This window comes from Molothrus aeneus, chromosome 4 (genome assembly GCF_037042795.1).
Source record: "Molothrus aeneus isolate 106 chromosome 4, BPBGC_Maene_1.0, whole genome shotgun sequence".
NCBI classification, from domain to species: Eukaryota; Metazoa; Chordata; class Aves; order Passeriformes; family Icteridae; genus Molothrus; species Molothrus aeneus.
In genome coordinates this window covers 67805056-67821570 of record NC_089649.1, presented here as the reverse complement: position 1 = coordinate 67821570, position 16515 = coordinate 67805056, and the positions used below count along the sequence as shown (strand labels likewise).

Below are 16515 nucleotides of genomic sequence, written 5' to 3'. Positions count from 1 at the left end.
CATGGAGTGTGCATTTCTGCAGAGCCTGAAGGCCAGGCTGAGCCCCCTGAGCTGCAGCTGTCCCTGTCAGGGGTGCTGGGCTGGGTGCTGATGGGCTCCTCTGCTCTGAGGCAGGACTGTCCCTCTCAGCACTGGTGCTGGGCTGGGTGCTGTCACAGACATATTTTATGAGAAATCCTTTTGAGAGGATTTTTTTTCCTGAGAAGCTGAGAGGCCTCAGAAACAAAATGCAAACAATAATTATGTGCTGCTGTGGAATGCAACAGGTGCATCTTTGATTGGTCTCATGTGGTTGTTTTTAATTAATGGCCAATCACAGTCCAGCTGTTGCAGACTCTCTGGTCAGTCACAGAATTTTATTATCATTCTTTTCTATTCCTTGCTAGCCTTCTGATGAAATCCTTTCTTCTATTCTTTTAGTATAGTTTTAATATATCATTTCCTTACAATATATATCATAAAATAATAAATCAGCTTCTGAAACATGGAGTCAAGATTCTCATCTCTTCCCTCGTCCTGGGACCCCTGTGAACACCACCCCAGGGAGATGATGGGCCCCTCTGCTCTGGGGCAGGTCTGTCCCTGTCAGCACTGATGAGATTCTCTGTGCTGAAGCTGTTGGCTCCACAGGAGAGCCCTTTCCTGCCCATTTGGATCACTCCCACTGGCCTCACAGTCTGCACATGACAAAACATGGATGCAATTCAGGACATTCATCCTCCTCTGCCCTGGGCAGCTTCATTAAACCACAAGCCTGTTTGACAGATGCACTCCAGCACATCTTTTTGACAGCTCCTATGCCAGCTCCTCTTGCTTTTGTTCCTGGCCAGGCCTTTGCTGGTGGAACTCCCTCCAGGTTTTAACCCAAGTTTCTGATTTCTCTCCTTTGTGTTCTGTGGAAAGTCAGGCTGCAGCGTTCAGGAGCAATGGTACAATTATGTAAGAGCTCCTTTTCCCTTTCAGAGAGGACAGAGTGAAAATCTCCAGGGATATCTGTTTGTCTTTTGGCAGTGCCTGGCAAATGCTTAAAGGCTGCTCAATATTAAACAATCTTGCTTGGGACCAGCATTTAAGAAGTAACAAAATTATGTTTGGTGGTGTTCTCTCAACTAATGTCTCTTAGGTTGCAAAGACCTGGGGCATGGTTGAGAGGGAGAAACCATTTTAATTCTTGCAGAGAATAAATATATCTCTCATGAATTGAAGAATCAGCTGTATATCAGGAGAATTGTTGGGACTGCAAGTATTTGAGGGGGCATTTAATACAAAAATGGTGATGAGAAGCCTTAGGCAGTGTAAGAAATGTGCAGGGACATTTGTGATGAATGGCTCTGGTTTGGGTGTGCACTGCAGGGTTGTGCTCCACAAGGTGACAGATCACACCCAGCCATCAGTGCAGGTCACCAAGGACCTCAATGGGACATCCACTTAATTGTGCTTTAAATAAATCACCTCGTTGGTCTATTACTGAATCTAACCCCTCCTTTGTGGTGTGCTCAGAAGTGCACATGAGTTATTACAGTGGAAAGTGCTTTAAAAACACTAATTGACTTTATGTCAAGGGGGCTGATTGTACATCTCTGAACTAATTCAATTAAATGGTGTAGGTGGTTTTATTTTGGTTCTTAGCCAGTTTTGCTTCCAGCTCTTATTCTGAGGATTTTTTTTAACCTTACTGAACTTAAAGAACAAACAGCAATTTTCTGTGGCTCTAGGCATTTTGTTCCTTAAAATTTCCCTTTACTAAACACTGACGCAAATTTTTACAGGGCTGGTTTGCATCCCTTTGCGCTGGTATTTATGAATAGCAAATTGTGATTTTCTTTTTGAGATTTAAAAATAGTTTCAGATGTATTTTGGTTACTTCAGGGAAGGAAAAAAATCACAGAAAATCAGTAGTTTTTAAGCACATTTGCATTGTACCAGCAGAAAGTGAAAACATTAATTATTGTTTAATAAACTTCAGCTGAATGAAAGATCTGATAAAAGCAAAGATGAATATTTCTGTGTTCTGAAACAATGTTCCTTCCCCCTCTGCACCCAAATGTTTTCTCCTAACAGTTTATTCTTTCTTTTTCTCTATGTAAATATTATGGGACTCTGATGTAAGTGTTACAGATTGCATGAATTTTCCTCTGAGGTGTTTGGAGTAGACTAGCACTTAACAACTCGCTCATTTGTGGGATGTGTTTTCATTAACGGATGACTTTGTTGATGTAATTAGGCTTGTTTGCTTTGGTTGCATTTGACTCCAGCTTTGGAAAGGATGTCTGCCTCTGTTTGGTGGCTCCTGGGCAGTGTGTGCTGGTGTAGTTGGCTGCTCCTAACTCCTTGGTTTGGCAATGAAAACTGCTGGGGAAGTACAGGACTTGGGTCAATGTCTTTTGGAAATGATGGTGAATTTATCTTTGTTGCAGGGGAAAGAAGCTGATGGCCATCGTAGAATAAATATCTGTTCTCCTGTGCTTATTCAGTGGTGTGCAAACCTCTTTGTATGAATGATGCCCTGGAAAGGCTTAACTTTGGAGTGACTTTACCTTCCATTACAATAATGCAACACATCACTCTTGGTTTGTGTAGTCTGTGACTGTGGTTTTCCCCATTGCTCCTGAGGAATTCAAGTGATGGGAGAAAGAAATATTGTGCCTGGCAAAGTAAGGGGAGGTCCAATGTCAAAGTTGCCTGATTCTCACTGTAACTGTACTTAAGTGTCCAGATTTTTCAGAGGATCTAGATCAAAGTCATTTGTTCACTTAAGCCAGGTCCTGACTTCTGTTGTCAAGAAAATCCAAAGGAATTTGGTACAGATTTACATGGTAGCATGGACCAGAGTCTGAACCAAAGTGATTGCTGAACCAGCACACACTGCTCAATCCCAGATATTGCTGTAGAAATAGTTTTGCAAGTGAAATTTCTTACCCTTGTTGAACCATAGAGATGAAAGGTTGTGCTGATCTGGCCCTACATTTCCTGCTCCATGCTGGGTTGTTCCCTGAGGTGCATTAACAGCTCAGATCCCAACTCTGCAGAGCACTCAAATGTCTGCTTTACCTTGAAATGTGCCCATTTTCAGGGCTTCCCACACAATTGGTTGGTCGTACCAGTTCCCTTGGGAGGAATTATGATGGAACGATAGGAACTGGAATTAAGGGAATTAACTGGAATAATCTGTTCCCTTAGACTGTTTACAGTCAGATTCTGTCTTGCTTTAGTGGAGAGAGGAGTGTAATCTGGTCTGTGCACTGAAAAGGTGTTTGCAAGAGGCAGCAGCAGCTTCAGTCCTGGAACACCAGCCCATTTCCCACTTCTGCAGCAATTCAGCCCCTCCACACAAAGCTGTGGAGCCATAAATGTAACAGGTGGAGACACCTAAAGCACAGCCCAGCCTGGGATGGGCAGTGAGAGTCTGCCCAGCAGGGCCAGGGCAAAGGTCTGGTGTATGATCCATGTTTTTACACAGCCACCTCCTGGCTGTGGCAGTCCCTGGGCTTGTTGGCTGTTCCTGGAGCAGCACAATCTGCTGACTCTGCTGCTCTGGGGATATCTGATAGTGACCTGAGGCCCCACAGCCTCAGATCATAAAAATGGCTCTTACAAACACACAGAAGGTCACCCAAGGCCAAGCGCTGTCCTCAAAATACACGCTCCAGCCCTAACAGTATGTTTAGCTCCTCAATCTTTACCTTCTCTGGTAACAACCCTTGGTGTCCCAGAAGGCTTTCATTCACTTTAAACCTCCATCTCCTTTCTCAGCGGTTCCTCACATGTATGTTTGTTCTTCTGATTAACCCCTGCTTTACATTTTTACTCACTCACTCTCTTGGTGTCAGAAAATCCGTTTTCTATCATATCATCACCATATTCACAAAAAATAGCAATTTCAGAGCTGGGGCTCACACAGCAGCTGCTTTTTGGAGATGAGTTCTCTGCCATCCCACAACAGCAGAATGCTTCCACAAATGTGGGACAAAGGCTGGCACCCAAAGCCTGGCAGATCAATATGAGCTTGGCTTTCTCACAATACAGATGTCCTTCCCAAGGCAGGATGGGCAGGGAGTCCTCCCTTCTTGTTCCAGGTCTGAAGGAAAGTGATGTGTGTATTAAAGATCTTTTCTCATCCATGGCCAGAAAAGTGTTGGAAAAGTCTGGCTGAGCCCATCTTCCTTCTTCCAGTTCAGTGAGGCTGAAGCTAAACTGGTTCCCATTTGGGTGGTTTTCAGTGTCCCACTCACAATGATGTGGAGCAGGGAAGAAAAGGGCATGAGCCCAACTTCCAGTGAGCTTTACAGACCTCTCAGCTGCAGGGATCAAAGCAGCATGCACCAGCTTGGAGGCTGAGCTCTTCTCTTGATCTTCATGGAAGCAGCTTCAGGACATGGATGTGATGCTTGGACTGATGGGGAGAATGGAAAACCTGCAGGAGACTGTGCTTGCTGTGGAGGTGACATCACTGTGTGCTGCAAAACTATGGGATTCACAGAAGCATTGTCAGGCTGACAGCTCCTTCTGGCTCCTTTTCCATGGACTGGCTGGTTGTAGAATGGCAGCATGGCACATTGTCATGATTCTGTTCCCTCAGCCTCAGCAGCCAGTGTCTCCTCACTCTGGTCACTGACCACCTCAGCTCTGGGTCTCCAACACCCCTCCATCCTGTCCCTTTCCAAGCCCTTTTTCCCTGGTGAAAGCCCCTTTCTGCTCTCAGTGGCACATGGCTGGAACTGTGTTGTTGGGCCACTGTGCCAACCTCAGTGAGGCCATTAAAAGAAGTTCTGAGCCACTTCTACTAAACTTGACTAAATTTTGATTTGGCTTAGGCAGGCAGCAAAGAACAGCTTCCACAGCCAAGAGAGGGTCTAAGCCAGGCTGCTCCTGGGTAGATCACTTCCCAAGTGGAGGGATAAAATAGTAAACCAAAACATTCCTGTACTCTTCTGCCATGTGGTCTAGAGAACATTTAATCCTGCCCACAGTGCAGTGTTCACACTACAGTCCTACACAGAATAAAAACATTTCAGCATTATCCTGGGCCTCTCTGCAACATGCTTATCAACATCTTCAGTACAGCTGGGGAAAAAGTCAACTTCCAGCTCTTCCTGCAAACCTGCAGTGGTGTTTTCCAGCCTGCCCATGTGATGGTGATAAAGGGGTAGAAGCACAGGGTCAGTGGGCAGAGGATGGTGTGCACAGGCTGCTGTCTCGAGCAGCAGCTGCATCCTGTGGGCTGAGAGTGATTAGCTGCTGACTTTAATCTGGCACTGGGGGGAGCCCCAGTGACCTGCTCATGACTTGTGGTGTTGTTGTGGCCAAATCATTTCCCCTCTGTCTGTTACCCAACTGGAAGAGCTGTCGAAGAATTCAGTTCTTTTGGGCTTTAAGAATCAAAAGGGATTAGTAAGTATTAGATGTTTAAGAATCCTCTTTGGTTTCAGTCTTTGGTCCAGCAGACTCTTACAGTCAGGCTGAGACAAGAAGAACAGAGCATTATTTCTATGTATGTTCATGCAACGAAGTATAGACCCAGTAATTCTGATTAGTGCCACTTCAACAGCAAATAGTTCCCCTCCTCCCATGTTTTGGAATAAAAAAAGCCTTCTCAATTAAACATCCAGCAAAACAATTAAAACCTCCAGAGAAACCTCCAGCCCTGCTGGTAAGAAACCATGGAGAGCAAGAAACTTGGTCATGTTGACTTTCCTCTTCTGTACCTCTTGCTTTGGGCTGTTCATTAAAAATTTACTGTGTGTATTTAGGCAGCAAATGGATTGTGTTGTGTAGCACAACCAGTCCCACAAAGAGTGTGCCATAAGTTACAAGGGTAAGAACCACCAAGTGTTTGTGGTTTGAAGTTATGAGGCCCTAAACTGCCTTCAGGAACATCAGCAGAGCCAGTGCTCCACCACCACACTTACTCCAGAGTGAGAGAAGAGACACTTTTCCCTGCACTGGTTTTCCAGCAGCACACCCACTTGATGAGGGTCCATTCAGTGCCTGGTGAAGCTTTTTGAGAACTTCGGTGGATCTCAGACTGAGTCTTGACCTGACCTTGACCACTTGACCACAAGGCTTGCCTTGACCACTCTCAGTTTCAAGTCAGTAAGTGCTGCTGTTTCCTATTTCTGCATCCCAGGCAACTCTCTCTGTGCTTACCAGAGGACTTCAACACCCATTTGGAGTCTTCTAGAAGAAGCAGTAGATGCAGGAGCTATGGATGGAACCAGCAATTCAAGAAATCAGTTATTTTATTTATCCCTGAGCAAACAAACAAAAAATTTCTTTCTAGTGTAAACCTCCCAAACATCAAAAGCTGTGAATTTAGTCTCAATTCTGTGTAAAATAATCAAAATAGACTTTATCGTGGCTTTATAAACAAGAGCCTACTGATTTCTAATCCCACAGCTGCTATTGTTAGAGTGTGATGTGTGACTCTTCTGCCTATTAATCCCTGGAAGATGCATGGCTTTGCAGTGAGTGACCTTTGTGTGAATCAAACCATCACTGATTTCCTCATCCCCTGTCTTCACATTTAGGCTGCAAATGGCTGTGTTAAACAGGTGAATTAAGTGTGGACATTAGGTATGAGAAGCCACCTGAGACAAACTGTGAAACAAAAGGCTCAGTGTTCTCAGATGATGAAGAGAACGATTGTGCATCCACGAACAAAAGGCCCAAAAAGAAGGATCCACCCCTTGAGGTACTTCCATACTGTCAAGACTCCTTCTATGACATTCCTTGATTCTTCAGCTGGAATCTTCAACTGAACAAACACCTCTCTTTGGTCTAAACTCACTAAATACACTTTAAGTTGCTTCATGGGAACAAAAGAACTAAAGGAAATGCAGACCTTGCTCTGATTTGCCAAAATTTTAGCAACATTTCCTTATGGAGGAAATAAAACCTCTGTGGGAGATGCTGTAGGCAGACTCCTTGCAGATCTGGGCAGGGTGGATGGAGGCACAGCCAGCAGCTGACATCTCCACCTGTGGGAAGCTGAGTTTGTTGCCTCCCAAGTCCTTCCCTTGGCTCAGTGTGAGGGAGCAGAGCTGTGTGGTTTGGCCAGCAGCTGCAATCCCTTCTGCTGGGCTGTCCTACCTGTGGGGGCTGTCACCAAAGTCTGGGCTACTCTGTTCCAGCCATGGAAAGGTGCAGCCTCTCCAGCTACTCCCAGAGCTGTCCAGTGGCCGCCCAAAGGAGGCAGAGCTGTTCATGCCCCATTTAAGGGCCTTGGCTGTGCAGTTAATGACAGCTTTGCTTTAAGAGCCACCTGGTTTCCCCAAGAGCAGCCTTCTCCCAGGCTGCAGGAGGTGCTGCTCTAGTTGTCTGGCTGTGTCCCTGGGCTGCTGGTTCACACAGAGCTCCTCTGAGCAGCTGTGGAGTCAGGTGTGGTGTGGGATCCATTGCTGCTCTACACAGCAGCTTTGCTCTCCCCTCTGCTCCAGATCCCATCCAGATCTGCTGTGCTGGTGGGGATTCACTGCAGGGACCTGCATTTCAGCCTTGGAAGATTTCAGGCTTGGAAGATGGGGTGAAGTGTTGGATTAATCTCATCTCTGGAGAAACTACTTGGGTTTATGGTCAAGCTAGAAAAAATGGAGATTTAGGTGTAATCTAAACAAAACCTCACCGTGCTGCTGTCCCTTGTCTACATGAATAGTTATACATTGCTGCATCATGGCAATGCAGAAACAGGGCATGGTCTTGGGTTTGAAAGTCCTGAAAAAAGAAAAGTCCTTGCTTTGGTCCTGTCAGGCCCTAGCAGGTAAATATGGGTTAATGGCTATTAAGAAAGCAAGGCTTTGGATGTTTATGTCAATGGAATAGAAGATCCTACCACACCTTGCAGTGTTACTTGATGCAGTGACAGGCCTCCACACTGAGAATCCATGTCCTGGTAAAATATCTGATAACCATTTCTTGTTGTGAAGCTCATGAGACACAATGCCTCTCCAGAACTCTTCGGAGAGAAGTAGGCACAGCAGATTAGGGCTTTTTCTTTCATTTGTTGGCTGGCCTAATGTCTGTCTGAGTCTGGAGAACAGGGTTAACCACAGGAAACCAAATTCCTGGAGTTGGTCTGCCTCCTCCTGGGTAGTCAAGGCTCCTTATAAAACCTCTGCACCAGCTGACTACGAGGCAGAATTCCAATAGCTGGGTTCTAAAATAATTTCAACAGATATTGTCTGGCCTCTTTCCCAAGCAAGAGGGTGATTTTAAGGAGTTCTGCCTCATGAGAATTACAGTCCTTGTGCGTCCCATCTTGGGAAACCCTTCAGCTTTGTAATGCCATGAGCTGTACCCTCCGAGGAGCTGTGGATGGGTTGGACAGGGCAGGAAGGGCTGGGAGACACCAGAGCTGGCTCCCTGTCACCTGTTTCATCTCTAGATTCATGAGCTGCTGTAAATGGCACCAGTTTGACCTGGCTCTTCCAACTGTTGAGTTATTAGCAGTCGTTAGCCACACCTCTAATCAAGAACCAGAGAGGAACGTGTTAATTACACCTGGGTGTACAACAGGTTTCTTAAAGAGATTTAGTCCTCACCTGGCCATTCATTGATCTTCAGGACCAAAACTTCTGCATTATTTCATGAGTGGAATGGGATCCTATTCACAGAGGTCCCCCAAAGATGGGTGTGTTGTAAGGAAGAAAAAGATGTTTCCTACTATGCCTCTGAAGTTTTGTCTCGTTTCTCTGCAGGCACCGCCTAGGACTCTTAGACCTCGCTTCAGGAAGAAAAGTACCTCGTCCTCTGCCACTGAAACAATGTGAGTGCAATGAGCCAATAGCACCAAGATCCACAGAATGTCTCTCTTCTGCCTTAAAGAGCTACTTGTTCATAACCTAGGAAGCAGCAGTGGGATGGATGTGCTTTGATGTACAGCACTGTAGACATGGCCTTTCTCCTCCTCTCTCCACGTCCTTCTGTGGCACTCTGCTGGTGTTTGTCCCTGCTGTGGGTAGGACAGTCTGGCAGGCACCTGCAGGTGAGGGGTCCTGGTTTGGTTTGCAGAATGTGCACCCACCCACAGTGTACATTTACAGTTTCATTTGTGTCTGCATAGCTCTTGCTCTGTGAATGCCCAGAGGAAACAACAATAATCAGTTACTCATGATGCTACATTGACAGTGTATTTATTTATGGCTTTATCATGGATGAAGTGGATTTGCAGAACCCATGGATTTCTCTTTCCTCCCTTCCTCCTCAAGACTGTGAATGATGTAACAAATGTCAAAGTACTTTGACTGTACAAAATGTCCAAGATTTGTTAGAGAAAGCTGAGCTGCAACTGAGTTTTTCTGCAAGTAAATCACATGTTCTGAGAAAACCATTGTGCTAAACCCACAGAGACAAAACCACTTACAGAGGATGAGGAAGTGATGTGCAAGAGAAAAAAAATTGTTTCAATGATGTAATGAAGGGGGAGTCCTAATTTCAATCAGCCTGAGCCAGGAGAGTATTTTGTGGAAAATGATGTATAGAAGAACTAAATCCCACCACTTGTGGCCAATGTTCTACTGCGAGTTTTAAAGTGTGAGCAAGCCAGGCTTGAGCAAGTTGCAGCAACAGAAATTAGAATTGCTTTAGTGATGCATTTCCAGGGGAAGAGACACCTTTCTTCCCTGCTGCAACAGTGCTAGTCCCAGCACTCTGCTCTGCTGCTGAGGAGCTGCTGTTCTGCTTGCATGAGCAGAGGAGAGTGCTGGGTCTGAGCTGCTTTTTGAAGCCCGGAGTTTCTCCTGTAGCATGGAGTTTGGTTAGAACCACAAGAACCAGATGGAGTGGTTTATTTGTATCCACATATAAATGGGAAATATAAAAGAAGAGGAAGACATGGTAGGGTTTGTGTATTTGTGCTTCAAGTTGGTGTCTCTTGTAAGTGTTGAGCATGTGAGATTCACACATAAGTTAATTACGTGACCCTTTGTGTTTGCTCTTGGACCTGTCACATAGACTAGAAAAGGATTTAGCATTATGTAGGATGTGCCATCACCAGTGGATCAGCACAGGGGCTCCATGATGTCACTGTTCATCTGGCTCAGGTGCAGCAGCCCAGGGTGCCAAAAGCCAGCTGGAGTGTGCCAGGCTCACAGATAACTCTGAAGTGGCCTTTGAAACCATTTCTCTGCCAGGTGTGCATCCATATCCCAGCTGCCCATCTGGTGGGTCCCTGAGGTCACCCCCACAGCTTCCTACATGTGTTGGGCAGAAAGAAATAAATTATATGCACACAGAAATGTTTATCTGACCTGGCTAGGAAATGGAAAATCAAGCAGGTGTTTCCTGTGTCTGCCACAGTATTTGGCCTCATTACATGAGAATTTTATTTCCATGTGCTGATTCAGTCATATTTTGCAAATTTTGAAAAATTCTTCAGAAAGTAAACTAAAAAAAATCCCCAAACAAACCTGTCTAAAGAGCAGTTACAGAAGAGTTGGTCCTTGGAAGATACTCAGCAAAAGCTTTGAGAAGATAAGCTAATGTATTTTAGTTCTAAGCAGCTTTAGAGTTTATTTGATTTCTTTTGGCTAACATTAAAAAGAAATAGGAAAACTGCCTGCACTGTTAGCAGAAAATAAAATCCTGTTGCAAGCAAGCCATGCTTCCCTGCTATGCAATGGGCTGCTGTAAGATAAAAAAGAAGCTGACAAGTTTGCACTCAATTATGCCAAATAACCCCAACAACATAGAGCTGCATAACATCTGACAAGTTCTAATCTCAGCCACGCTGTATTAACATTGATTCTCACTAAAACTATTTAATGTGCGTCTAATCTGCTGTTTTACTGTAAACTTGACTGTTTAGCATTTCTTAAGTGCTGAGGTGAAATGTTGACAAGGGAGTTGCCTTATATCTCTCAAAACATTCACTGTATAAATGAGAAAAATAAACCTTTTCATATCTCTGGAAAAGAAAAACTGTATTATCAACGGAGCTGTATATTTGCATATAGATAGACAGAAATGTGAATGCCTGACCTCGTGCACTCGTGCTCCTTGTGCTCCAGTGCCCTGTACAGACGAGAGCAGCCACTCGCTTTGATTCCTCACCTTCCTCGCACAGGTTGTTTACAGGGGCTGTCCCCAGCCTGTCAGCTCGGTGTCACAGCTGCTGTGCTCATTCCGGATAAACACCGCCCCTGAAGTCTTTTGTTCCAGCCTTTCTCTGGAGCCTCTGGCAATGAGCGAGTCCGGTTCGGTGATTCTCCCCTTCCTGAGCTGCTGCTGACCCCTCCTGGCAAACCGGGGTGTGCAGGAGAGATGGATGGATGGATGGATGGATGGATGGATGGATGGATGGATGGATGGATGGATGGATGGATGGATGGATGGATGGATGGATGGATGGATGGATGCTTTCTAGGCATGTGTTGGAAAGGAGCAGTTCTCAGCTCCCTTCCTGCTCCAGCTCTGGGTGTGCAGGCTGGTTGAGCACTTCCAGATCTCCCCTCCTAAAATCAAGCAATCTTTCAGCTGATGGTTTAAAATAGCGGATCTGGCTCAATTTAAAAAGCCCAGTTTTGGGGCCTTTCAGGCAGCTGGCCCCTACCATCAGTCCTGTAGGGCAGGCAGCACGTCCTGATGTCTCAGAGAGGGCTGAGAGAGTGGAACTCTGAAGAGAACAGGCCAGCCCAAGGAAACAGCCTTTACCCAGCTCAAGGCTCCAGTGAAACCTGCATTATTTTAATCACATAAAATTGAGGCTGAGGGGAGAGAAACTGCAGCTGGAGGTGGTCTGTGGTAAACAGGCCTGTGAATGACCTCCCCAATTTACATAAAATCATGCAGTTATGAAGAAATAAGCCTGGAGCAGCCCAGTGCTCCCCTCTGTGCCTCCTCTCCTGCCATAGGGGTCAGCATCAGCACAGCTCCAGCAGTCACCAACTGCTGAATCAGGATCCCACCTATAACAAGACAGACTTCACGTGTGTCCCTGTCACCCTGGAATGAATCAACCTAAAAACCTCGTGGAAGTGCAAACCCAGCACAGAAGGGAAGAGAATCAGGCAATTTATTCCTGCTAGGAGGGAGAAAGCTGCTTGGAGACAACGCTTCTCCTGTAAACAACCTGCTGCCTCTGGCTGCTGGCGAGTCCTCGTGTCGTGATGAACCCTTGTGCTCCTCACCCACAGTCTCCCTTTTGCTGTTAGTTTCAGGTTCCTGTTTTGCATCCAGCACATTTGAACTAGCAGAGAACACATCGGGATTTGCGTTTAGACAAACTATTTAAGGCTCATAATTGTGCACTTGGTGTGATTTCTTTCCTGTGATGGGTAGAAAAGGTACACTCGATGCCTCACAAGGACAGCCATTACCAACAGAATTCCAAAGGCTGATGTTTTGCTGGTTTTGTTATACTGCTTGATATACATCTTGAATAAAGTCTTAATCTTTTCTTTATTAAAAAAAAAAGAACAAAAAACAAAACCAAACATCTTTAGTCTGTTCAATGTATCTGGCAGGCCAGAATAATCACTTTGATTGCTGTATTATTTTTATCTGAATTCTGGCTGACTGTATATAGATGTATTCACTAAGTGCTGCATGTCCTTCAGAACTTTCTGTATCATGAACTGGAAAAAAGAACAAAATACAGCTACTGAACACTCTGAGTAACTAGTGAATTCATTGAAATGCTACAGCCTTGTACAGCAAACCACCTCTGCTATACAGGCAGCTCTGGGGCTGATGACCAGGGACTCTGCTCAAAAATGGGGGACCAGGGAATGCTTTAAAGTACTGCTTTCATACACTTTCTGGAGTATCAGCTTTGTAGAGAAAACAACTGATCCAAGCCTTAGCAAAAAAAGGGTCTGGTTGATCTGCTCACTCCAAAGAGATCCCATGATAAACCCTTGTGGTTGTTCCATTCATGTGTGACCAGGAATGTGCAGTATGAGGTCTATTTAGACTTAAAGGAAAAATGAACAAGAAATTACTCTGACTTGTCTGCTTGAGGATGTTGTGCAGGACACAAAAAATAGATTCTACTACTCAAAAACCATCAGAGGACACAAAATGTGAGTCCTGTAATGAAAGCTGGTGGCCAATACATTTTAAAATCAGTTATAAAACCAGCATGAAACTCTGGTTTGGGGTTTTTTTCCTCTCTGCACCTTCTAGCATGGACACAAGGCAATAGTGTACTATTGTGACAGGCAACAATGCTAAGATGGACCCTGCTCTCCTTTTTCCCCTTCCCCAGAAGACTCCATTTAGTCTGGATCCATACTAAGTGGAGCCACCACTTAGTATGGATACAGAAAAATAGATTCTGGGGATATTTAAACATATTTATTTTAAAAAATAAGATTAAGTATGTTGAATTATTCACTTTTAGTGCTGTTTAGTGTATTCCTCCATGACAGACAATCACAGGAAACCACCAGACATCAGAATGTGTAGGTGACCTCCCTGACCTCTGCTAAGTAAAACAAACAGCAGATGAAGACAAATTCGAGTATTCCTTTATTGTGGGCATTGATTCCCATAGTTCTGCTCAGATGTTTATTTTAAAAAGTACAGGCAGTACAGATGCATGTTCCAACACCCAGACCATGCCACACGACCAGAGATGTGCAAAGCCCAGATTTACACACGAAGGTTTGTGCGGTCGTGGTACTTCTGGTAGGGGTCATCAACGTACCAGGTCCTTCTTTTCCAGAAGGAAGTGGTCATTTTATCCAGGAGCTTACACTGTGTCCTGGTGCACAGCACCAACTCCCTCAAACGCCTCTTCCTGGCAGCTGACTTCTTCCACAGCTTCTTCTTATAACCAGACTGTCAGGAGAAAACACACACCAAAAAACCCCCATTTCTTAGTAGGTCACTGCAAATGCACAAACACAGCCACACTGCTCAGCAAACCTGGATAAATCCCTCACTTTGGGAAAATGGGAGTCTCTCTACAGAGCTTTTTTTAACTTCCATGCAGCCACTGCCCTCCAAGAGAAGGAGAACAATTACACTTTACTCTGACTGTAAAGAACAGGCTCTCATTATCCAGAAAATCTCACCTTTCTCCTCACCCAGAGGCCGTTGTGCAGCCGAAGGAACCTTTTGACCACAGATTTCACACTTTTCCTCTTTCCTTTCCGTAGGCTGCAGTAGGTGAGGGTCCTTGCTGGCTGCTGGAGTAAACTTGGAAGTAGAGGTGTGACACTAAAAAAAAACCAGACCAACCCCAAAATGAAGAGGGAAACAGAACAGGAATGAAACACTTTTTTCTAAAAGAAATCCCTGCCTTTATCACACACACAGAGATCAGAAGAGCTGTGGCTTGATTGAAGGGTAACAAGGACTCCTCCAATATTACAGCACAGCATCTAATGGGTGTAGAATACCAATGGCAGGGCTGGACTCTTGTCAAAATTCAACTCAAATTTATTATTTCACACAGAGCACATTTTAAATCTACTAAAAGCAGTCAAACACTCAGAAGCCAATATTCAGCTGTTACTTGGATTCAGAAATTACTTTTAGAATATTAGTCACAAAATAGTTTGAGTTGGAAGGGGCCTTGTAAATCATCTAGTCCAACACCCACCAGCAGCAAGAGAAGCAGCAGTTATTACCACACTAATTGTAAAATATGGCTGCAAAGATTATCCTAATTTATCTCCTGCTTCAAGCACTAATGGTGACTAAAGTGGGAGGATTTGGGGCTAACACAGACCCATTGTAAAATGAAAAGGTGCCCAAGAGTGTCAGACTGTGGTTTATATATTATACATGTGTTTGTCTGTCTGTCTGTCTATCTATCTATCTATCTATCTATCTATCTATCTATCTATCTATCTATTTTATATCTATATGGGGAATGGGGTCTATCTATCTATCTATCTATCTATCTATCTATCTATCTATCTATCTATCTATCTATCTATCTATTATCTATATGGGGAATGGGGTCAGTCTATTCTCCCAAGAAACAAACAGGACAAGAGAAAATTTTGCGAGGAGAGGTTTAGATTGACTCTAGGGAAAACTTTCTTCACAGAAGGAGTTGTCAAGCACTGAACAGGCTGTGCAGGGCAATGGACAAGTCTCCATCCTTGGAGGGATGTAAAATCTGTGCAGATGTGGCACTTGAGGACACGATTTAGTGCTGGCCTTGGCAGTGCTGGGGTAAGGGTTGGACTTGATGATCTTAGAGGTCCTTTCCAAACTATGATCTACAATATCCATGTATACATATGGAGGAATTTCAACATATATACTACACAGATTGCATATGTTATATAATACTACATATTATTAAATATAACATAGACTACATTAACAATATTAATACACATGATGATAAATTATATATGTTATAGGATACAGAATAAATTCACAGTATATTGCACATTATGTAATGCATATGTAGTGGGACAAAATATATACTCCTAAATACATTTATGTATAAATATATTTTCATATCAAATATAGTTATAAATATACATATCTTTTAAATGTCTAGTATTTCAAATTATTTATATTTATATGAAACAATATAATACATCTAAAACACGTAAGGTATGCAAATAAAAATATACATTAGGTACATATATATAAGATATATAAAATATATAGAGAGAAACTGAAACCCCTTTTAAGGGTTTTTCGCACGAGGGAGAAGCCGCGCAGCCGCACCTGCTGAGCACCGAGAGGGTCCCTGCCCGGGGCCGGTTCTCGCCGAGCAGCCGCGGGGTCCAGAGCGGGGCCGGGGCCGGTCCGTGCCCGACGCACCGGGCGAAGTGGCCGCTGAGCGGGAGCGCACGGGGGGCCCAGCGCCGCAGGATCCCTGCGGGGACACGGGAGAGCCTCAGCACAAACATCCCCGCCAGACAGCCCCAGCCCCGACACCGCCCCGGTACCGACCCACCAGGGCCCCGCGGGCCGCCGCCGCCGCCGCCGCCATGGTCACGCTGCGCCGGGCGGGGCCGCGCCGCGTCCCGCCCACGGGGGCGGCGGCGGCAGCGGAGCCGGGATCCGGCAGCGGAGCCGGGATCCGGCAGCGGAGCCGGGATCCGGCAGCGGAGCCGGGATCCGGCAGCGGAGCCGGGATCCGGCAGCGGAGCCGGGATCCGGCAGCGGAGCCGGTGTCCCTCACACACCCAGAGTCCTCCCCGCTCCCGCTCCTTCCCCCCCTCACACCCGTCACCTTCAATGACCGGCACACACCGACCCTCCGCCCCAGGGGGTTTGAAGCTTGTTACTAAAGTCTCCTAAAAAACCCACCAGGTGGATTTAACTCATTGCTTGTGGACATTACTGGTGTATTCTGATTTTTTTCTCTTCGGAAATCTGGCCGGACTAGTTGAAGGATGAGATAAAAATGGCTCTTGAGTGCTCTGAGCGTGAGAAGGTTTATGAGCGAGCTGTGAAAGGTTACAGCTGTAAATTGTTGATAAATGCTATAAAATGTGCTGTGTTACACTCAGACTGGGGGACTCTAAGAAAGGCTGAGACGGGGCTGCTCAGCCTTGGGAAGAGACCTGAGAGGAGACCTCATCCATGTCCGTCAGTGTCCGA

General features: G+C 45.2%; 2 protein-coding genes across 2 annotated transcripts in view; one reads left to right on the top strand and one right to left on the bottom strand.

Moving 5' to 3' along the window:
- The window catches only part of REEP1 (receptor accessory protein 1), a 68645-nt gene extending 56037 nt beyond the window's left edge, over window positions 1-12608 (top strand). Inside the window, exons 9-10 of the mRNA XM_066548762.1 lie at window positions 6552-6691; window positions 8694-12608. Of these exons, the coding sequence (XP_066404859.1) occupies window positions 6552-6691; window positions 8694-8765 (212 nt within the window). The 3' untranslated portion in view covers window positions 8766-12608. The remainder of the gene's footprint in view (window positions 1-6551; window positions 6692-8693) is intronic.
- An 833-nt stretch (window positions 12609-13441) lies between these two features.
- Window positions 13442-15901, bottom strand: MRPL35 (mitochondrial ribosomal protein L35). The gene is made up of 4 exons (XM_066549157.1): window positions 15862-15901; window positions 15634-15784; window positions 14013-14157; window positions 13442-13776 (listed from the first exon to the last, which is right to left on the bottom strand). The coding sequence occupies exons 1-4, from the start codon at window positions 15899-15901 to the stop codon at window positions 13588-13590; spliced, it is 525 nt and encodes a 174-aa protein (XP_066405254.1). The 3' UTR covers window positions 13442-13587.
- Between the last annotated feature and the right edge of the window lie 614 nt (window positions 15902-16515).